We start from the raw sequence: 25229 nt of genomic DNA, 5'->3' as shown, positions 1-25229 counted from the left end.
ATATATATATATATATATATATATATATATATATATATGTGTGTGTTATATAATAAAATTGTTGCATGTCATTGCAAAAAATGGCTTAATATATTAATGCTTAATATATTAATAAATATATTAATTATATATTACAAATGTATCTCAAATTTGTGATTAATCATATTAAATAATTATATTAAATTAAACATAGTGTCATAATAACTTTATATTATAATGTAAATACTTTTACGATTAAGAGAAAATTAAAATCAGCAATCTGAATTGATTTTAATGAATATTTTGAATATTAAAATGCAAACCACGTTTATCTATCAAAGCAATGCGCTGAGGTGGCGAGATCATTTTGCGTTCAAATGATGTATTGGTCTTTGTAGGAAGAAACTGGTATGCAGAATATTTTATATTCCGTTCTATGGTAGGTTTCTGATTTGGGACATTGTTGAATTCAATCTCATAAAGAACAGGAACTGAAACATATAATTATTAATATTTTAGATATTAAAAAATTTATATATTTAATATTTGGAGACATACAAACATCATTAAAATAATATCAATGATATTTATATTAATTTTATATTTACATTTAATATTTATATTTCTATTAACTTTTTGAAGAAATTTTATTTCAAGGAAAAGTTTGAGATTAATAATTAATAATAATTAATAATTGTTAAATGTATTTTTTTATATATATTATATAAATTATATATATATATATATATATCAAAATAATATATTTAAAAAATTAATTTATTTTGTAGAACTCTCAATATTAGAAAATAAGAATTGATATAATAGTATGTACAAACAATAAACATATTATTAGCGCTCATTTGCTTTATTTTAATATTTTAAAAAATTCAAATAATAGATCGAAATATAGAAATATAGCACATCCAGATTTTATTCTAATATAACTTTCTTATTAATTAAAATCAGTTTTCTATAGAATAAAAAAAAATGATCGAAGTTTTCATTGATTTTTATGTACACATATTGAGATTTCTATTATTCTTAATTTTATTGATAAAATTAAAACTAACAGAAATCTCAATATGTACTTTTTTTTTACTACTGTTTTTATTGTTATGATAATTTAAATGTTAATATTAGCAATTGAAAAATAGAAATTGTAGTGTAAATCTGAAAAAGATTATTTATTCTCAAAAATCTTTTATAGAGAGAAATTACAAAAATAAAATTAATTTTTTTGAATAATTTAGACTCCTATTTTGTTATCTTAATTTTCCTACCGACAATTATAATATTGCACAACTTTTTTATCATATACACAATCTTTGCAATAATAATGTAATCGTTATTAAGAATAGGGGCCTTAATATGATTTAAGATGATTTGATAAGTAATCAAATTCAATGTACCTGTATCTTCTTGAGTGTTTCTTATTTGTTTCAGAGTATTATCCTTTGTTATAATCAATTTTTTTCCTTGATCATGTTCCCGTCGATATTCTTGGGTAATTTGCTCCAGAGTTTCAGTTAGCGCCAACTTGCGAATTATAATAATTATAGTACCACATATATGCGTATGAATTATATTATCTACCAAAAAGTCAAAATATTTTTGAAAAAAATCAAGTATGATGTAATGAATTAATATTAAATATTATATATATTAAGCAATAGATCTATATCCGTTAACAAATATTAATAATCAAATTTTCCGTTCTTCAGTTTACAATGAAAATCAAACTCAGAAGAAGTATAAACTTTTTTCTTTTTACACTATATACTGAATGAAAATACCATAACTCGCGTTGGATAAATATACCTGACACAGTTTTAAGCGAGATACGCGATTTGTTTCCAATCGCGGACTCTCTTCCTCATTTTTTGCGACTTCATGTTGCGAGCACCGACTTTTCCCACCGGTTTTCCGGCACACCTTGGATAACATGTCGATGCGGTCGGCTCGGAAGTTGTCGTGTAGGAACTCATGCACGTGCGGGTTGCAAGAGTTGCAGGCTGGATCGCGGCCGTGGTAAGTGACCTTGCGGAAACCATAGAGATTCAGTTGCCTGATGAAGCTAGTGATATTGCTCGTCTTGAAGATGGGTCGGCGCGTATCCAGATATTCCGTCTGAAATCTCTTATAATTGAGCAGTATGGTGTCACCGTTTGCACCCCAACGGATTGCTCCAGTTTCGCACTCGTTCACTATCCGCCAGAGCTTCTGCGGAAATCGCATCGACTGCAATACGCAATCCTCGTACATCCTTGCGGTTGTCACTGAGTATGGTTGATCGAACGAATGGCCGCGCGTGAATCGAAAACAACGCGTTTCGAACGTTTCTCGTTTCGTCTGTGTCTTGTCTTGTTCTTCCTCCCGAGACCACCTTCGAAACAAATGACTGTCGTATCACAGCAACAACAATCAAGGCAATCCCTGAAAAATAGGCGCATCGCTGATCGAAAACTAATCTGTTTTATATCCAGATCGTGATTCTGATTTGAATATCAAGCTAGGTCCCTATTCTCGCATACAAAAAATTAGAGAAATGCTAGTATATGTAACGCATACTATAGTATTTCCTTAGTCTTTCGTATGCGATATTTTTCAAGAATAGAAGTACTACTGTGTCCGAAAAATCTTTTTCCATGTTTCCTCGTCGTTCCTTTCTATCCATTTCAACTCAAAGAGATTAATTTATTCTACGTTCACTGCAGTTAGTTTGTTAATAATAGATTGTATATACATATGCGTATATGTCATATATATATATATATATAATACACACACACACACACATACATATCATATAATAGATATAAATCGTGCGACTATTTTCACATTAATAATGAAGTAAATTTGAATATATGTATCGCATTCCCTCAGAAAAGTGACAATTAAAAAATATGAAATTCAGAAGAGAGTAAAAGAAAATTTTAAAACGTATTTTAAAATTAATTATTTATTATAAAATTAAACATAAGTTAATTTAAAGCTCATCACAAATTGCTAATTATTTTAAATTTTCTAGGTATATAATGTAGATATTAATTTTGTTACGGTATTCAAAAATTATCTCTATTTGATTTGTCATTTTTCTTTGTGTTTTTCCTAATTGTGTTTTTTTTTTCAATTTGTATCACTTCTTGATTGAAAGCTAATGCATTTAAAACATAATCAGCACCATAAACATATATAACTTATGAAGGCGGGAGGATGTGTGTGGCCCTCTTCTAAATCTTAAAGAACAAAAATAAAATTAAAAACTTAACTAAACGGACTAATGAGTATTTACAAGAAAAAAATTAGTTTTAGAAAAGAAGAAAGAATTGAAGATGAAAGTTATAGAAAGTAGTTTGAGAAGTAAGTAGTTTGAGAAGAAAGTATTTTGAGAAGAATATGAGAATAGAGATTTTTAAAAATAGAGAGATATTTTAATGCCCGTATTCATAATCAGACCTTGTACTTAACTACTGTTTCCTAAGGCTAACTAAATTTATCTTTAGATGCTCAGCAGCCAATGAAATAATTCGTAGAATATCTAAAGATAACTTTAAGGAAGCCTTAAATATAAGGCCTGAATATGAATACGAGTATAAGACGACTAATGATTAAATTTAAGTTTTTTAGTTTGAAGAATCAGTTTAATTATGTTAAGTTTAACAATGTTAAGTTTAACAATGTTAAGAGAAAAAAATATATTTTAACTCATAAAATAGCTTATATATTTACTATATTTACTATATTTATATTATCCTTAATAATACTTATACTAAGGACTATAATCTATCCTAAAATTCATATCCAAGATATTTACTAGAAGTTTATAATAGGGATTATAATAAGGGACCTATCTTATCTATAAAGTATTTACTTATCCTATCCTAAGTCTATTCTGGATTTATTAATAATACCTTATTTATTATATAGTAAATTAGTGAATTAAATATGTAATTTTGTGATTTATCTATCTCAGTAATTAATTAAAAATAATATAAAACAAAACTAGTCCAATATTCTATAATACCATTGGACTATCTTACGCCTCTCTCCGGGTTCAAAAATCTCAATTCTAATTTGATCTCCCTTCTAAATAAAATCTTGACTATGCATATAATACGGAATTCGAATCGATGTCGCTTTCTTTGCGAGGGTGAAATATATTCCAAGAAATAAATTGACATTATTGTCATCATTATTGTCATTTTGATGTCAAATGACGTTCAAAATGTCATTTTGACAGAGTTGACAAGTAACGCGTTATTTGTAACATCGTTATAAGTTACTTTTTTCGGTAACGGGTATTGACGTTACATTTTTTTCTGAATAATGTTCATGATAACATTTTTGCAATTACATTTCTGGGGTAACGGTAACGATTTCTAGTTACTTTTATCGTTACTTTATTTCTAACTACGTAAAAGTTTAGTTGTACTATAGCCCTAGAAAACAGAGATGAAACATTAACGGTCTGATTGGCTGTCTAAATCACGCGATTACGACGCTTTTTTTTCATTCACAGTTCACACGAATAGACTAAATCAGATATAATCTTTACAGTATATTTCATTCCATAAAATAAAATTTTTTCTGTATCATATCTCACAAATTAAATATATACACATATATATATATATATATATATATATATATATATATATATATAAAATGTAGATTACAAACAATATTATTTTTTTTATTATAATATAATTTTATCCTTAGAGTATTTACAACGAGTTTGTATTTTATTTCTTTTCTTCGAAATACTGCACCTGGTTAAATAATTCTTTCTAGTCTTTTCTTCTTTTCAAATATATAACTTCATAAATGTTTTTTCATGATGTTAAAATATATATAAGAATCTATTCATAATTTTTGTATATTTCCAAAAATTATGGAAATTCATAAAAGAATTTGCAGACGCGAAGAAATTATATAGATGTATTCAATTAGCAAAGAACACTTTATACACAACGCGTTAAATATTTTTTCAATATATCTCAATAATAAATGCACAATGTTTACTATAGGCATATATTTTTTGAGCTTTATTCCATTAATAAAAAATAAAATTTTAACATTTTTTTTATATTTATCGCAAAAATCTGCATATAATATTCTATTGGTGTCAACGAAAAAATAATGATTCGTTATATTTTGAATGATAACGATAACGAGTTTTTATTTTGCAAATCGATAACGAGTAATGGGAATGAGTTATTTTTTAGGAAAAAAAACGGTAACGGTACCGTTATTTTTATGAGGTAACGTTGCCAATTCTATGTTTTGATATCAAAATAATGATAAATAAAACGTCAGTTTGCTTGCTGGGATATATGAAAAAATATTTAACGCGTTGTATATAAAGTTATTTGCTAATTACATCTATATAATTTCTTCGCATCTGCAAATTCTTTTATGAATTGTGAATTGAGCGAAAAAGAAGAAGAAGAATATTAATTGTGTGTAGGGCAATAAGTTTTTTAATAAAAATTGATTACAATATTGTTATTGTTTTACATGTATTTAGTTATACTTTGGAAATAATATTATTTATATAAACTATCAAGAATATATTTTCTATTTACATTTCTTAACTTAATAACATTATAAATATATGAAATGACAATATTAAAAATTTTGTAAATATTATGCTCAATAAATGTAATATGATTTAGAAATTGATTCTATTTATTTCATCTTAACGGCGGTTATTTACTACTTTATTCTGCTTAAATTTATAATATTACATCTCTAATGTTATTATTTTTATTATCTCTAATACATTTCTATTACATTAAAAAACGAATTAATAAGAGAATTCTAATATAAAAATGATATTAATACTCGTAAACGTGCATTCGAAAGCTTTGATATTTCAAACTTTCCTTTATTCCTTATATACACGTAGTTTACATTTTTGTTATATTTATTGTAATAATTATATTACTAAAATCCGTAATGTAATTATTTATTTGGACGATAAATTTTTTTTTTCAATTGATTAATAGATTGATTAAAAACAGAATGTAAAATAAATTTTATATCCTAATTTTATATTTTTGATTGAATTGTGATATAATATTATAAATACTAAATAGATATTGATCTAAACTTTTATTATAAAAATTGTTATCTGACAAGAGTTATCTCATATCAAATTACATACGTAATTTGTCAAGTACGTAAAAATTTTTTATTAATTCGAGATCAATTTTTTCTTAATAAAAATTCTGAAAATATTAAGTAAAATAATTGACTAAACTTAATAGAAACTTAATAGAAAAAAATTTTAATTACAAAATATTTAATTACAAAATATTTAATTACAAAAATATACAATATTACAATATATTTGAAACTTGAGAAGTTGCAAAAACCGATTGCAAACTTATCGAAGCATCTGCCATAAAATTTGGTGTATCTATATACCTAGATATAAATGCCTGACAACCTTTTATCTACTAAGCTGCTATTTTGCTAGATAATAATGACAAAATATATTCGTGCTTTATACTGTTCAATTGTCAACTTTAATAATATAATAAGCTGTGCACTTCACAACCGATACATTATTAATTTTAGGCCTTTATTAGTCTGTAACTCTTAACTACAGTGTCGTTATATTGTATTTTTTACTATGTTTAAAATTTGCGCAACGACAGTGTAATGACAATGTAACGACATCAACATTATCAATGTTAAGAATTTCAGAGACCTTAGTTTTCATTATTTTATAGAGATTCTATAGGTTTCTTCAGTTTATTCTTCACGCACATCAAATTTGTATCACGCTTTATTCGCACGAAATAATTCCGAAAGTTAAAGTTTAAATATTTTTTTTACTGTCACAAATATATTAATCGGACACAGCTGGAAGGGTCTGCAGATACTCGCGAGGGATTGCAGGAGCCGGAAGCAAGTAGCCATCCGGATCCAAAACGTCCGGGGTTCGTAACAGCACTGGACCTTGCGGCGGTCTGGGCAACGTTCCTTGCCGGGTTAATTCGTTTTGTGTTTTTTCTAGCCTCTCCAGAATATCGGGAAATTTGATTCGTTCCCGCGGTTCGATCTTCCAACAATCATGCATTATTTGGCAAACGATGGGCGGACACTCGTCTGGTGGAATAAGCATTGTCCCTTGAAGTATGAGTTTCACGACCTGGAATAATCATTAAGGAACACGTACGATCTCCATTTAATAGAATTGATGAACTGAAAAATAAATTTTAGGGTATTCTTGCATGGTTTAACCTCTTCGTTACTGAATCCGTAGTATGGCTGCTTTCCAAATGAGTAAACTTCCCAAAGAACTACACCAAAACTCCATACATCAGTCTCTAACGTGAACCTGCCATATACTACACTTTCCGGCGACATCCAACGTACTGGCAGCAAACGTGATCCTCCAATCTGAAAAGAATGTTAATTATAATTTTATATGTTTATATAATTTAGTAGTAGTAATGGAGAGATGAATATCAGTCCCTATATATCTGAATCAAAAAGTACACCTAAATCTAAATTAGTATATATAGTTCCTTTAATTTGTGACTCTCGCTAAGTTAAAATGGATTATAAAATGTTTCGTAAATACGAAATGCGGGATTTGAATTCGTAACCTGTCGGTTACATCGCTCTCATATATCTCTCTTTATTATATAATTATATAATTATATAATTAAAAATTATAATAATTTTCCGTTAATAACATCTGTGTTAAAGAAATGGAGAAGATATAAAACTATGTAAAAAATCTTAAAATTTTCTGAAGAGTCCTTGCCCAGTTGGCATGTGCAAGAGACATCATAAAAACATCATAAAGATATCTTTGAGATTATACATTATATACATTTAAAAAACATTAAAAATAAAGAAGTCTTCTAGACGCACGCACACACACACACAGCGCGTGTTTTATCGAGATATATTATTGTTACAAATTTATTTTTAACCCTCCACGAACCAGGTGGGGTGTGACAGTCCCAACAAGATGAATTACTATAACTTTTTAAAAAATATACCGCGTGTATGTTGTCGGTTCGTGCAACTAGAGAATGCATTGTTACCAATCATACTAAATTATAGTATACTTATGATGAATGATACAACATGGGGCATGAGATATATATTCACATATGATCTATATTGATTTTCTATCTGATTCCCAGAGAGCTAAAAATTTTACCTTGTAATAGTCACAAGTGTAAATATCTCGTGACATGCCGAAATCAGCGATTTTCACTATTAAGCCTGAGCCCACCAGACAGTTTCGACACGCTAAATCACGATGCACGAATCTTTGCGCCGACAGATACGTCATGCCGGCCGCAATTTGAATCGATATCCAGTGTAGCGAATCCTATAAATAATGATGCCATCGTTAAAATACTTCTATCGATAACGCAATAGTGCATTTCAGATAGAAAAAAAAACATTGAAATGTCACACTCCAATTCGCGTGCATAGTGAATCATAATTCAAGATGCGATGAGAATTGCTCTGACAACTCGCGATTAAAGGCGGAGCTTCCACGTAAATTCACTGATGTCATTGCACAATTTCCTCAACTAAATTCTATTATAATTCTATTATTCTTCGATTAATTACAAGGTATTGTGACACGATACCTTCGTTAATGGCTGTAATTCAGGTTTCGAAGATCTTAATTGCGAGGAATTTGCTCGTAGTACTTCGGCGAGGTCACCATACGGCATATATTCGAATACCATCCACGGATTATTCGTCGCATCTCGAAGTACCATGCCCTTTAAGGACAAAATATTCGCATGGCCGAACGTAGACATGATGTCCACTTCGCGCATAAAGTCCTGCTCGGTTTCGGGCGTGGCAGTATCTTTCAGAACTTTTATAGCGACAATCTCCTTCGTGTCTCCATTGTGCCACTCGCCTGTAAAATTTTTATTATGAAATATCTAATATTACCTAGCGATAACTCTATGAAATCAATCCTACGAGAAACTAATATATTAAAAAATTATGAAAGAAATTTATTTCCCGATGTTATAACTCCTTAATTTGTCTCATTAAATTGATTAGAAAAATTGATTTAAAGAATTGATAAACTTTTTATTTTATTTTGTTTCCACATATATTATATACATAAAATTCTACCTTTGTAAACCTTTCCAAAGCACCCTTCGCCGATGTCGTGAAGAAATATAAGATTTTCACGTTGTATTATCGGAACCCCCGGAGGCGTGCAGGTAAAATATTGAGGATTAGACGTATACTTATGCGCTAATAATAAGTCTTTCTTCAAATTTATTGGAGTTCCCTGATAAAATACGACGAGCAAAATAATTATTAAGAATAATTAAAAATTCGGAGATATTAAAAATATCCGTGGGATGTACAATTAATGAAAGAATGTAAATATTGAAAAGTGGAAAAATGACTTTGAAATAAATTTACTGTTGTATAGATTATAAATTATTTAAAAAAGGAAATTTTAGATTCAGATTAGAAAAACACACAAAAAACATAGTGGAAATGTATGAATCATTGTTTATGCATTTTAGAATGGCATTATTTCAAGAAAAGTTGGACTTACATCTAAAGGACTTCTTTGCGATTTGATGTTGTAACTCCGTTTTCTTACGCCATATACAATGCTTAATAAGAGCACAATTACCGCGACGAAAGCTACAACTACTCCTATGATTTCAGGTACTTTGTATTTCAATCCCACTACCTGTCACATTGATTTTGAATAACTTATTATACTAGTAAACATAGTAGCAGATTTATTGCAGATATCTAAATATATATAAAACTTTAATTTTATTAGTGGATATAATATACCTGTTCAGCTTCCGGAAGTACATTTGTGCTGTTTGTGCTGTTGTTGCCGCTTGGAGGTATTATGTTATATATAGGACGAGGCGTTAAAGGAACTAAAATATTGTTATCATATTACATTATGTCACATTAATCTTAATATCTTATTGTTTTATGTTTTATTAATACGGTTTTATCTTTATTTATAATTTTTGGAGTCGATTTTGGAATCGGTTCATTGTCACCTCTAATTTCTTCATCTCTAGATAACTTTATTCATAAGGCATCTAGATTACAATGTAGATATTTCATGGATAAAATTATCCGCATTTATTTAGAGAAGAAATTAAGCATTAATCATGCCCTTTTAATTTTTCAATTGTCAAGTAAATCATTGTAGCAAACTATTTCTACATTTATTTTAATATTTAAAATTGTTCATCTTCTGTAAAGCTTTTGTAAAAGAGTAGAGTAGCTTTACCGATTAGACGATTTGGACATTTTAAATCTGATGTCGGCAACGATAAGTCATGAGGACACACACATTTCGATGTGTTATCCGCGAAGCTACGACAGGCCGCTTCCTTTCCACAAATCCATGGATTATCCTTGCATGCTTTGATCTGGAAGTTTCCTAGCAAAAAGAATTTCAATGAATAACTACAGAAATTTACAAAAATAGCAATTTTGTAGAAATTTTTTATTTTCTTGTAAATTTTTTTATATTCGCAAAATATTTGTATTTTTTGTAGAAAAATCTATGCAATAATAAAATAAATTACAATTTTCTAAAATCAAGAAAATAATATAAAAAGTAATATTTCACGAAAATGTACAATTTTTTAGAAAATAGTACAAAAATCTACAAATTTTGAAAATTGGAAAATTTGCACTACAATCAACAATTGCACTACATCTGGCTGATGTTGATTGGATGCGCTCAGTGATAAATTTGTAATAAAATTATTTTTCTCTACATCTTATGCTCCCCTTCAGTAACGGCTTAATAAATATTTTTGCAAGTCTAAAACTAATATTCCCTTTTTTTTAAAAAGGGCATTGCATTTATTTATTTATTAGCAATAAAATTTAATAAGCTTTATTATTTTTTCCTATTGTAAAAAATCACGTCACAAAGTTATATAACGAAATCATGTAATTAAAATATATAAATTACGTAACGGATTGTTCCAAAGCAATACGTGATTTTTTTTAAATTACGTAATTTAAAAAGTCACATGATAAGTTTTTTCTTCTATTTTTATCACTTAATTGTTTAAAATTTGATAACTATAAAATCATATGAAACATTAAATTATTTCTAATATCATGTGATTTTTTTAAATTACGTCATTTTAAAAAATTACAAACTGATTTGGAATAATTCGTTATTTGATTTTACTTGTTTTAAATACATGACCGTTATGTAACTTTGTGATTTTTTTCAGTAGGATTGCTTTTTTTGTGCAAAGAATTTAAAATTTATAATTAATTTAAAGTTATTTTTCCTTAATATTCTTGCAAATATTTTTGTTTGAAAATTTTCTTTCATTCCTATACATATATTAATTTTAACCGTTTTGAAGTCATCCGTATTGAATTTTAATAACATAATTTTCAAATAGTTCTAAAGAACTCACCCATTTTTGTCTAATATATGTATAATATGTATAAAGATTGCTTAATCATTATCAACAATGTAAATAACTATTATTTATCATAAGAGCCCATGTTGAGCTCATGTTTTGGCATTCTGATAATTGTATGATATAAATATCCGTACGTTTTATTTAATAACTAGTAGATTTTTAATATTATAAGAATAATTCTCAATTTGATTTGTAATATACTGATTATAATACTGAAAATAAACATTATTAAAAGTCAAAATGTTTGTTTTATTGTGTGATCTTGTTTATTAATTTATCATTTGTAATGCATAATAGCGCAAATAATGTCCAAGTCGATACATAAGCTTCTACCTATATAATTTATTTCTTTAAATTTTTATTCATAAGAGCTTTTAATTTATCAAAAATAAGCTAATTGAGCCGATACAAGTTATTTGTGTGTAAAATTATATTAATCAAACAAATTAAATTGACATTTCGAGTTTTGGGTCATTTTTAGTATTGTACAATATTCCACTTACAGCGAATTAAATCCAAATAAAAATTGTACAAAACAGTAGAATAAAAAAATTAAGATCAAATTTGCAAATATCGTGAGGCTATTATCCAAAAGTATAAATATCAATATGTTAATAAAAGTCAAATGTCTTTAATATTTGATTGAATATTTGAATCGTGAACAAATGTCTTCAATATTTGACTAAATATTTAAATCATGAGACAAAAAGTTAAAATAAGTTACAGTTTGTAAAATAAGTTCATTATTGATCAATGTTAATAATATAAATTAATTAAAACTTAGATAGATAATAAAGTCATAATAAAATGTATAAGTGTGGAATAAAAGCAGAATAATAAATGTTATATCAGACAGAAGAGAATAAGACAAGTGAAATATGTGAGATGTTGATAAGCTTATGAAAAACAGTCAAGAGGATAAATGTGTTTATATAAATAGATTAATAAATAAATAAGTATGGAAGAATTAAGACTCTGTAAAAAGATCAATATACAACATCAATATATAATCTAAAAAATCTTTATTTTGAAAATTTAACCCTACTTTTATTTTCGAATATTCAAAATCAATTCTCTTATTATTTAATGTTTTTTCCTCGTCTAATATCTTGATACTGTTCCTATCAAAATCATATTAATTCTGTGTTCTATAATTATAGAGTGCTGAGTGATATTTCTATTTATCAGTGAAAAATATAAAAAAGCTCATCAGAGCTATTCAGGTGCATAGAAAACTCTTTATTCTCGTGTGAATGTAACAAAATGTTTCGATTCTTCAATTTGAGTCAAATAAACGTTTCGATTTTTCAATTTGAGTCCTTATCAATATAAAATATATATCTAAATAAAATATATATCTAAAATATATATCTAAAGTAATAAAATATATATCTAAAAAAAATGAGTAACGCAAATTGTCAAGATGGGGATTCCCGACAATTTAGCTCGTTCTTCTGTGTCAAATTATGTAATGAATAACCAAATGATTATTAAATAATAATTTATATAAAAATATTAACTTATACAATAATAATATAAAAACATACATAAAGTAAAATCGGAGTCATATACATTACGTTAATAAGTAGAATCACATCGCGCTCATCAGATTGTCAGATTGCTATGTAGTTATTCAAAAGAAAAACAAAAAACAAAAAATTAGAGAATTATTAAAGTTATTTATCTGAATTTTAATTTTATTATATAAATATAATTATATAACTTACACGTAAGCATTTCTCGCGGCTTGACGTAAAGGTCTTGTGGTGTCGAGAAGACAGTCAGAGATGAAATGAGAGTCAAAATAATAAAATCATGTAGTTATTGAAATAAAAATAAGAAGAAAGAGGGAAAAACAATGTGACAATTCCGTAAACAAATTCATATATAGTTGGTCTAAAGAATATCATTCTGTAAATTCTGCAAACTCTGTTTCTGTTGCTTTATATATGAATCATTTCCGAAATCAGTCTTTTATTAAGCATTCTTTCCTTTTAATATCTTGACATTTTCCCAATCAAAATCATGCTGATGACTAATTCTGTATTCTGTTATTACAGAATGCTGTATAGTGTTCCAATTTATGTGATTTCTATGTTCATTTATGCGTATCTTCAAACATCTATCTTTGGCACACATATGATACTTCACAATCTCGACAATTTTATATACAACGTCTGTATGAGATGCTTGGAACGAACGTCTTTATATGATCCTTGATGAACCCCCTAAGATTATTAATCTCCTTATATGTCATATATATTAAGGAGTCTTTTTTAAAAAATTTTTTGATCTTTTCTGATAAAAAAGATGAGGATTGTAAAAAATCTGTGATTAATTTTATCTTCATTATTGTCTCTTGTCTTGTCTTTAGGTATGTTACACTGATCATTTCATTGTTTAAATTTTTTTGATAACCTATTTTTGATTTCTGAGAATATGAGTTCCAATGAATATCCATTGTTTAAAAGAATTTTAATTATTAATTCGAAATTCTCTTAATGGTAAATAGGATAGGACAAAGAAAGAATTCTATTAAACGGTTGTTCCTTTTTTTGGCATAAAGAATATCTAGAGAAATAATTTAAGTAACGATCAGAAAAAGTAATATATCAATTATGAATAAGAGAATTTTCTTTTCTAATTAAGATGACCCTTTATGCTAAAATGGATATCCATTGAAACTCATATTCTCAGAAATCAAAAATAGGTTGTCAAAAAATTTAAATAATGACCAGTGTAATACTTCTAAAGACAAGATAACGGACAGAATTAAAGATAAAATTAATCACAGATTTTGTACAATCCCCTTTATACCTTTTTTATCAGAAAAGATAAAAAAATTTTTTTAAAAAGATTGTGACATTGTTTTCCCCGTTCTTATTTTTATTTTTATTTTACTACATGACTTTATTATTTTGATTCTCATTTCATCTCTGACTGTCAACACCACAAGACCTTTACGTCGAGTCGCGAAAAACGCTTACATGTAAATTAATAAAATTCAGATAAATGATTTTAATAAATCTCTAATTTTTCGTTTTTTCTTTGAATGACTATATAGCAAATCTGACAAGCTGATGAGCGATGTAATTCTATTTATTGATGCAATGTATATGACTCCTGTTTTACCTTATGTAAGTACTTATATTATTATTATATAAGTTAATATTTTTGATAATCATTTGGTTATTCATTACATAGTTAATTTAGCATTTGAATAAGGAAGAACGAGCTAAATTGTCGAGAATTCATCTTGGCAATTTGCGTTACTCATATATCAATTTAGATTTATATTTTATATCGATAAGGACCCAAATTGAAGAGTCGAAACATTTATTTGATTCGTTTTGTTACATTCACGCGAGAATAAAGAGTTTTCTGTGCATCCGAACAGCTGATATAGGCTCTGATGGGCTTTTTTATATTTTTCTGATAACTGATAAATTCTTTCTCATTTTATATATTTATTTCTATTTATGTAATTCCGATAATTCCGATAATTCCGATAATTCCGATAATTCCGCTCATTTTTCTAATAGATAATTCCGCTCATTTTTTTAATAGACGACTTGTTTGGCCCATACAGAGGCATTGCAATCGTTAAAGGCTTTCTACAATAATAAGTCATTACCTAAGCTTTAAATTTTAAATCTTAAGAAATTGACTAAGAAATTAACTAATCATAGTCGAATATGAGAAGAATAATCGACTATGATTGATCAATTTCTTATGACTTACAGATTTAAAACTTATTGTAGAAAGCTCTATATAGTTGATTCCTTAAACCACATTTGAATGCGAAAGAGTGAGTATCCTATCTTTCTGCATTCTAAAATAAAAATATTCAATTTATTAAGGCTGATATATTGTATGATTTTAAAAAAATTTTTGAATTTATCTGAGATCTCAGATATGTATGGAATGGTAAGAAAGGTATTTAAATTCTTGTGTTTATCTTGTTTATTCATAATGTGTTATTTCTGTCAAATTTGGAATTTAATGTAAGTTTTTTTTAATAATAGTGAAAATTAATTCTAAAGGATATAATTATTGCTGAGAAAAATGATTAATTCAATGTTAATGATTAATTCAAAAGTTTTCTTGTGAAACATAGGATGCGATAAGAGAAGATTCTATACTATTATTGTATTTTATTATTGTATTTTCTCTATTATTGTATTTATTATCATTGTATTTTATTATCATATCGTAAATTCTAACACATTGGATGGCAAGAATAATAATTTAAATATTTAAAAGAAAAAATGGACTTATAATCTAATCATGTCTTATAAATATTATTTGTAAATAAGATAACTTCAAGAAAATCAAGTCGATCATCTTCCGTCAACATAATAAACTGTAATGTAGGGTGATATTCGTTAAAAAATTTTAAAATCATATTAATGTGTGAATCATATGTTAATAAAAAAATGTCATCAACGTTAAAGAAATATGTAATAAGTTTATTAATAAAATCTAGTATTTCATATCGTTTTGTGTAAGAAAACGAGCATATAATTTCAATTCGTTTCTAAATATAATAATTCAATTTATCAAAATCTTCCATTTCGCGTAGTCTTCCAGCTTTTAAATGGCTTTCAGATAAAAAAAGATGAAGGATTTAAAATGAAATATAAATTTACAAGATTCCTACATAGCATGGTATGAGTTTGGTAGCGGATGGAACGTTGCCACGCGTCGGCGTCAATTCTGCCGGGAAGCAAAGAGATCGCCGTCGCAGATTCGTAGGATCGTTGCAAACGGCTTGTAAAGGGCAACCAGGGAAGAGAAAAAGGGCTGCATATTTGGATTGGGCACAGGAAGATAGAGACAGTGAAGGCATTCATTTGGTACTCTTGGAGCTTGTAACGGGTCAAAGCGTTATCTCTGCGGTCAGCGCTCCCCGACAACGAGTCTCGCTATGTGTACCTATTATCGCCCCGTATTCCATGCCCGCGTCGAAGTATCTTCATTACGAGATTTACCGCATTTATATGAGATCGGCAGTTTCTCGGAGAGAGAGATCGATCACCGTACTTGATGCCGGCGACACCCGCTGTAAAATATAACGTGGGATACAACGAGTTAACGTGAAATTCTTCGCCAGTTGTGACAATGAAATACAAGAAGGGAGAGACGATTTCTTCTTCATCGCGAAAGCGACTGCGTTTGACGATCGACCATCTCGTCTGACTATCTCGAGAGAAGGGCTGTTACTTTTTAGAGGATCCTGCGGACACATTTGCAATTTATCGAAGATTAATGCTGGTTTCGATACCATCTACTACAATCAATTATACTTTCGTAGACATCATGATTTTCGCATTTATGCCACATTATTACTGACCTCTGCTCTTTGCCATATAGACGACATAGAAACTATTGGCTTCTCCAGCTGACCCTCGATAGCACGAGTATCGCGTAGTAAAACTCGCGGAGAATTATTTTAGTTTACGCTTTACATCCAGTAATTATGATATAATGCAAAATCATACGCATAACTTGTTAATTTTTAAGTACTTGACTCGATTAAATTGTTTATTTATTAATTACTAATCTTAACGCTTTCTCTCGATGAGTACGAAATTTAATTATTCTTAAAAAATTAAAAAAACGTTACTATTAATTGCTTTTTATGTGATTCATCTTGATAGATGAGCTTTGAATTAAAATTTAGAAAAAAAGATTTATATAAATTTATATGAATGTGATAAGTTGCATTTTTAGTTGCATTTCAGAGATTCAATGTACAAAAAAGATGATTATTATATAATATTTATTTTATAATTTGTTTATAGAACTGTCGATGCCTGAAATTCTGTTTAATGTAAATTCTTGACTATGTTATAGTACTTTGTTGCAGTTAGTAGTCAAATTAAAGGGTGCTTTTGTCTCAATAGAGATAACAACAGATGGTAATGGCATTCGATCCTAATTGAAACTATATATTGTCTTTTAACTGTTATGATTAATGATAAATTTGGAAACTTCAATATACCCACATGTGGTGAGACATGTTTATTTGCAAATCCAAGCTTTAGACGCACAGACTACAATAGAGGCATTATATGAGCGGACGCTTCATTCTGCCTAAACGTGCAATTCATGAAAGGATCGAAAGAGATCGGTGAATATCGTAGGGTGCTCGTAAAACAATATATGTATAAATACACACAAATATATACAAAATGAGATTTGCAATCAGTGTATAAATGATAAATTCTGTATAGAAGAATTTGTATAGAAGAATATCGAGAGAGAAAATTTCTTGAAAATTTCTTATTTTTTACTTGTTCTCTTAATATAATATTTACTTATAATCTTATCTTAATATAATTAAGTTTATTTAATAATTAAGTCAAGATTTTGATGAAATGTAAACTAGACTTTAATTAAATGAAAACTAAAGTTTTGCCACATCTATTTACTATTTTATTACACACTACCGGCCATTGCTCTGTGTGCATGTCATTGTGGTAATTTAATACCAAATTTATACAAAACATTTATCTTTTATTATCTTTGACATTACATATGTAATTCTAAATAGTACGACATTATCTTTAACATTATAAATGCGACAAATATGGTTACTATCTCGAAACTGACTTATCGAAAGGTCGAAAGTACCGCGATATTAAAGATAACAGAATAGGATAAAAAACAAGTTGAGTTTCTAATTTCTTCCCAGAAAAACATTTGTCGATGGAAATGTAGATAAATTTAGTACATAAATTCAAGTAGATAAATGTTTTCAACACCCATTCCTTTACATATTTTCTTCTTTTAATGATAAGTTTATATTTACAAGTATTAAGTACAGTCTCATTGAGAAATGACAATGAAACCGATGTCAATTCCATTATCATTTCTCATTTCTCATTGATATATATATAGCAATACGCTAAAAATACAATATATTTAAATTACCACTGGCGAAGATAAGATTGTTTTGTTAAGTATATGACGTAGACGATTTATGGCAAACAAATTTTTAATTATACCAGATTAGTAATTGCTGTACAATTTTAAAATATTGACATAGGCTCATTTAGGCTCATAACAAATAATAAATTTACAAATAATAAATTTACGTAAAATAAAAATGTATTACTTTGTTATTTAATTTCAAATTCTCTAAATTTTTCATGAAATACTGAACAGAAATATATATAAATATTTCTAGGTCGCAGATATAATTACCGATTCATCATTATAAATCGCTTCATTTATTCCTGGAATGTCAGTCTATTTCCTATTTAACATAAACTTTAACTGAAACATTTAGATATTAACAGTGTACTGTGAAAGACAAATTTAAAATAGAAATGCGACATATAGAAATATTTCAACTGAAATTTATGTAAAGTAACATTGTTTTATAAAACATTTCTAATTCTTATCGGTTAACGGTTTCTTATAACTAACATCGTGTAGAATTTATGGAGTAATTATATCGTTTTCACTGATTATTGGGAGCTTCTTGATACTTCATGTAACAGGCCTAATTGAATTTGATACATTATGATATTAGATGACTCTAGTTTATTCCACGAATCTATTAACCCAATGAGACGCGGAACAAGCTACCGTGTGTATTCAGATTTCTCAAAAGAAGCTTTCAGGATTTCTCCGGTACAAGCAAACACGTATGTCAAAACAAACTTTCAGACTGCCATGAACATTTAATCGCACAAAAAATGTAACAATAAAATTATTATAAGAAATATATTTTTTCTACTAAAATAATATATTTTTATTATATACTCCACATATATATATATATATATATATATATATATACATAATTTTTGTTTTTAATATTAACAAATTTTAATCTTGATATTTTTATTGTAAAAAAAGAAATGGTATTGGATTAAAAAAGAGAATATATTCAAATTTTTAATGATAAAAATAATAGAGATTAAAACATGTGCAAAATTTGAAACATATCTTACCTATTCGCGTTTCGGGAGTAGAAAGACCTCTTTTTCTCGGCATTTTTCGTCTGTATATCGCGCGTCCGTGCAAATAAACAACGAATGGACCAAATCACCCTCTCTGGTTAAAAAAAATAATTATTCGCACTCCTTTGCCGCACTTTGCACTCTTTCTCCTTTGCTACGAAGCGGCAATTACCATCGATACGCTAATCGCATCGGCATTACTTTTGCATGAGAGGTATTACCATTCCCATAAATGCCAATGGACATTAATAAGAATAGAGATTTTATTAAAAAATCCAAGAAATTGCCATGGATGGTTGTCGCGACGATGATAAATCACAGCATCTCTTTCTCTCTCTTTATCTTTCTTTTTCTTTTTTGCCTTACATCATATGCATTATCACGTGACACATATTAAGACATCGAATAAGCTCCGCATTTTTTTCTCTTCTTTTATTCTCGATTTAGATTTGCGCACCGTTCTCAAGTTCTTCGAATTTCCACCACCGGTTTTTTTCATAATCCTGACCGAGATCGGTCCCGAAGTGACGGCGAGTCATATTGTTGGAGAACGGAAGTCCTTTGAGCACGCACTCCCCGTAGGAACGGTAATGGTGTGGGTGGGTGCTGAAGCCTTAAGCCGGAAGCCGAAATCTCGGCGTGACTCGACAAGGGAACGGTGTAGGTGGAGATCGAGAGGCGGAGTGTGAGATGTATTCTCTCTTCGATGAACGCTTAACCGAAACTGAAGAGCGTCTTCGAGACTCCCTCGCTTTCCTACGCGCGCGGAGCACCAGCACGATCGCACGGAGCGCGGATGTGCATGCGTTTTACACACATACATACACACACGCGCGCGCGCGCGCGCGCGTGCGATAGAGATTTACACGAGATTTTAACTCAGTTCATCATTGTCTTGACGGCTCGACCTACGCTATCAGAAAGTAACGATGGTTCACCGTAAGCCACTGAATTTCTTAAAAAAAGGTGCGTCTTTGCCTGTCATGGTTCACACCCGACGCGTTCTTACTCGACCACCTACGCGTTCACGCGAATATCGCGTACGAAACTAACAGCAATAAATGTTTATGCTGTGAAGATATGCAGGTTGTTTTGACGACTAGAAATCTTCTCAATATTCAATCCTGATGAAAATAAAAATTGAAGTATAAATCGCATATGATGGAAGAGTAACAGAAGCGTGAATGAAACTTCCAGAAAGCGAAAATTGGAGCAATGAAGCATTTACGCTTCTTTTACATTTTGTTTTAATTTTCGCTTCCTAGAAGTTTCGTTTATGCTTTTGTTACTTTCCCATTACATTCGTCGTACGCTCTGATTTTTATTTTCATCAGAAAAGAGACAGTAGCCGAAAAAAATGACAGTTGCTTCAAGAATCTTAATGATTCAAGAATCTTAATGAAATTAACGTTATTTTCTTGCTTTAAGATATTTTTCCTTCAAAGATATTGGATTGTTTTATCTAGAGATGGTAATTAAATCGTCTGTACAGATGAATATGCGTTGACGCGCGCGTCGTATCAATATACATATATGTGTTCTCCGTAACACTAACGTTATCGTTACTGCTTATCGTTTATTTTTTCTCAATTGGAAGAAACATACAGATATTCCATCTAATTTCTTTTTTCTTAATGTGAAATGTAGTATGCTGAATAAAATAAATCGAATTATCGTTTTGTAAAAGAATATTCCAAATCTAAGACTATTCTTTAATTTACATCTTTAATTTACATCTTTAGGAAATCGATAAAACTGATAAAATTTCCCTTATAAGTTTATATGTTATATCTATGTAACTTACAATTAGCAAACCAAAATTTATCCGAATCGTAGTATTTTTATTTATGATTTGATGAACAATTTAATTTGTTTATGTCGTGGCAAAACAAATTAAGTAGCCACTTTAAGATTTTATTTATTTTTGTTTCATCCATTGCATTCTGTTTTAAATGACAAATTAAATATTAATGCCAATAACTTTTCATAGCCGAATAATTTAATTAAAAATATATGGGAAATTGAGAAATTTGTTTTCTTTAACAATTTGTGTACTATTCAACTTAGCCAAATAAATTTAAAATTTGCTATCGTGATCAACTTGATATACATTATTGCCTAATGAACTCTCCCACCCTTTGCTACTCTTGGCGAACAACTCAACGTTTCAGCTTCCGATCATGATAAACAAGTCGACTCTCGAGAACATGAATATTCCATACAGAAGTCGTGTGTATACTTTTCAATGTCCCGATAAATGCGCGTGTTTGCAGTATATATGCGTGCCCCCGAAACTTGTCAGAAATCATTTGTCAACATATATTCGATACAACGTATCTTAATTAAACTAATAATTAGAAAAAAATCTGCTGTATTCTCAACAGATCGTATGCGTATTACAATAAAAGATGTTTTGGCTATACGATATCAGCTAAAAGTATCCAAAAAGATCAGTATCAATTAATATCAGTTAAAAAATTTTTGTCAGGACATAGGATAACTCTGGTATATATGCACACCTATCAAAAACTTAATTTATTAAGTATTATTTACTATGTTTAAAAGTAAACGAATTAGATCAATAAAAATTATTTTTTTTTATACTTTATACTATCTACTGCTATGAAAAAAATATTAAAAATCCGAAATACTTATTTTTCGTATTAAAAAAAAGATTTTTTGAAACTCTTGCATTTTTATCGTATATTCCGTTGGGATGGAATATATGGCTACTCATAGGGGAAGGAAGGGTATGTACGGCTCATAAAAAATTTACAAATAATGCATATAAATAAGACGTAAAATGACACAATAATTTATAAAATGCGTTTATAAAGTTTTATTAAGGAATAAGAAAATTAAAAGTTAACTCGATTAAGAGTTAATCATCGGTTGTAGAATTGGGCCTAAGTCTTTTACACGCCCTACAATCATTTTATATAGATTATAATTTATGATGGCGCTACTTATCATTAGTGGCAAATTGATTCACAATAATTTCATTAATATTAACGGTAAGAAGAAGAAATTATAACACAATATTAATATAACATAAAAGCATGTAATAGAATAGTTGCCGAAAAATTACCTTCACTCCTTTTATTTTTTCTGTCTTCTACGGCATAAATGCCAACACGATGTATTTGCCGCATGCAATTACCCCAAATACGCTTTGAACTAACTGAAAAAATAAAATATAAATAAATAATTTGGTTCATGATGATTTTATGCAGCGAAATAATCATATTTTGCTATAATTTTAAGTAAATAATTTATATATAAAAATGGAAAAAAATGTTTCAGATATAATTATATAAAATTATATATATATATATAATTTATATATGATTTTATATATATATATATATAATTATATGTAATTATATATAATTATATATAATTTTATATAATTATATACAAAATATTTTTTCCCGTATAAGTTTTAAACAGGTAAATGGATCTAAATAAACTTTTACATGGATATTTTTATTAGAGTTTAATTAGAGTATAAGAAAATTTGATTTAATTTGTTTACTAAAGTTGTAAGTAAGTACTACAATATTCTATATAAGAATCAAAGCAAACAAAAAAATTAAATAATTTTTAAACCAATAAGAGAATTATGCTCAAATTTTACATAAATACGTAATAATAGAATAATCCATAAATTTTATATGTTTTTGGTAATGCTTTGAGAGAAATGTGAGACTTCCATCCTTAATATTTTAAATAAATTAAAGAGAATTTCTTTGTATTTTTTACGCGATTCTCACAATTATTTGTGTCAATATGTTTCAAATGCAAAGAGGAAAAATTTTTAACTATCAGATTTTATATTTCATTTTGTAATGTTTTCATTTTCTGCGAAGCGCACAAGCGAGAGTTTATGTCTCCTCCCTCGTAAAGAGCAACAGTTAATGAAAGACTGTTTCTGTGAGAGGCTAGCGAGATCCGATCCAAAATAATTTTGAAGGATTGCCATTTGATATTAGTACGATTGATGTTCCCGATTTCGTCAGGATAACGCTGATTTAACGCCAGAGATCCACATCCAATGGATCATTAATAAAGCGAGTGATTTTATAGTTTCTGAAGATCAAAATACGTACCAAGTAGGCAAGAAATGAGTCAAAATACAAAAGTGACGCGGGAAATGCGAGACAGAAGCGAAGAGATGTTAAGAGTTTCCGAGGAGCCTCCATCAGAATGGCATAAGTGTTGTATATTTACATTGGCGTTACAAGCTCACACCTGGACACAAGAATAGCGCTGTTTCTTCTTCTTCTTCTTCTTTCCCGAAGCATTTTCTCGCACCATACGTCGGACCTGTTTGACAAAAGTTATATTTCTATTCTGCTGTATTAATACAGTTATTTCGGTAATTTTGCGGCTTTTCTACGGGTGACAAACGGTTTTAAAATAACAGGGTGACACTTTATTCTTATCAATAAAATTCCCGAAACCAATAAATCATTATTTATGTGACGATAAAATGGGATTTTATCTATACAGTGATAAATATAAATTTTCTAAAAAACAAATTTTATATATTACTATTTTTCTCATGATTGATGCAATTATTCGACTTATCTCTCTTCCATAATAATATATATTTCAAATAATCTCTGAAGTATTCGAGATGTATCTGTTGTCAATTTCTAAATTAAATTTTTTAAAAATAAGTATTTTTAGAATTTTATACTATAATTTTATATTAAGATGATTTTATATTAAGATCTATAAAAATTTGGAGCTACGTAATATATCCAAATTTTATTTTATTTTTTTTTGAACAAAAAGAGTGTCATCTGAAATCACATCGGAAAGAAGGCTTGCAGGGTGGTTACACCCGTTGAATAATGCGGATTGTCGTTCATGTTCGACAGCCGAGTGACATAAAGTCGGTATGCGTGCAGATGGTGGTTGGTCTAAAAAAATAAAACAGCCGGAGATGTTTGTGTTTCCACGCGAGATGGGTGATTCTTAAATGACGAAGAACAACTGGAACAACTTATATTTCGAAACAATACTACATGGAATAGGAAGCGATAGAAAATCTTTCTTTATGGGGAAGAGAGTCTACAACAGATAAAAACGAGAAATTCCGATATATCTGATAAGCAATATGTTGATATCATACATTTATGATTTAACGAGCTTGGAAAATTCGAATTAACGATTGACACACAATACACATAGATCCGATTTCACTAATGTAAAATTATCTTAAACTCATTTAAATTACTCTTTATCGTTTTCTAATTTTAAAAATTAGAAAAAGGATTTTACATTGCTGGACTGGTGTTTTATTACTTATTATATATGAAATAGAAAAAAAATTAATTTTTATAATACATTTTTCATGAAAAAGTTTACAGGGTAATAATTTGTCATTACAAAAGATTTTAAAAATAATATATTTGAAGAGTAATTTGTTCACACATTTCATTCAGTTGTGTTCGGTTTTTGTCTATTATACATAATTTTCTATTCTCATTGTCAGCACTGTTTTATCTTCATTCATGGCTGTATTTATCAAATAATTAACAGATCTTATTCAGATTTCCATGAGCTCAATTAAAATGATATATTTTTTATAATCATAATCATAATCATAATCATAAAAATTTTTCAATAAATATACGCAATACATGTAGAGATTATTGCAGGTATATTATAATCTATAAAATAACTTTTTAATTTTGGTTAAATTAAAAGCCTCAATTAAATTGGTTAATTCTAAAATTTAGCACATAATTTAAAAAATAATATACTTATATATATATATATTATATATAAATTTTTTAAAAAAATTTTTGCATAAATAAAT

General features: G+C 28.3%; 2 protein-coding genes across 2 annotated transcripts in view; both read right to left on the bottom strand.

The window, feature by feature from the left end:
• Positions 1–2241, bottom strand: part of LOC105627851 (heat shock factor protein-like) — a 9947-nt gene extending 7706 nt beyond the window's left edge. The window contains exons 1-3 of the mRNA XM_012209128.1: positions 1798–2241; positions 1389–1515; positions 303–470 (exon numbers count right to left, since the gene is read on the bottom strand). Of these exons, the coding sequence (XP_012064518.1) occupies positions 303–470; positions 1389–1515; positions 1798–2241 (739 nt within the window). The remainder of the gene's footprint in view (positions 1–302; positions 471–1388; positions 1516–1797) is intronic.
• A 4594-nt stretch (positions 2242–6835) lies between these two features.
• On the bottom strand, positions 6836–19433 carry LOC105627688 (tyrosine-protein kinase transmembrane receptor Ror-like). Its single transcript, XM_012208967.1, has 9 exons — positions 19391–19433; positions 10259–10411; positions 9802–9893; positions 9551–9691; positions 9112–9274; positions 8607–8887; positions 8165–8338; positions 7231–7389; positions 6836–7138 (listed from the first exon to the last, which is right to left on the bottom strand). The coding sequence occupies exons 1-9, from the start codon at positions 19431–19433 to the stop codon at positions 6836–6838; spliced, it is 1509 nt and encodes a 502-aa protein (XP_012064357.1).
• Positions 19434–25229: the final 5796 nt, after the last annotated feature.

The sequence above is a fragment of the Atta cephalotes genome (assembly GCF_000143395.1).
Source record: "Atta cephalotes unplaced genomic scaffold scaffold00010, whole genome shotgun sequence".
NCBI classification, from domain to species: Eukaryota; Metazoa; Arthropoda; class Insecta; order Hymenoptera; family Formicidae; genus Atta; species Atta cephalotes.
The sequence above is the reverse complement of the archived record's forward strand: the minus strand, read 5'-3'. Positions and strand labels throughout refer to the sequence as shown.

Coding starts and splice junctions, on each gene's coding strand:
- LOC105627688 (XM_012208967.1), bottom strand. CDS start 19,433: ATGCCGAGAAAAAGAGGTCTTTCTACTCCCGAAACGCGAATAG. Junction 8,888..9,111: donor CTTTGGAAAGGTTTACAAAG/GTAGAATTTTAT, acceptor AAAATTTTACAG/GCGAGTGGCACAATGGAGAC. Junction 7,390..8,164: donor ACACTTGTGACTATTACAAG/GTAAAATTTTTA, acceptor CATTCTTTTCAG/ATTGGAGGATCACGTTTGCT.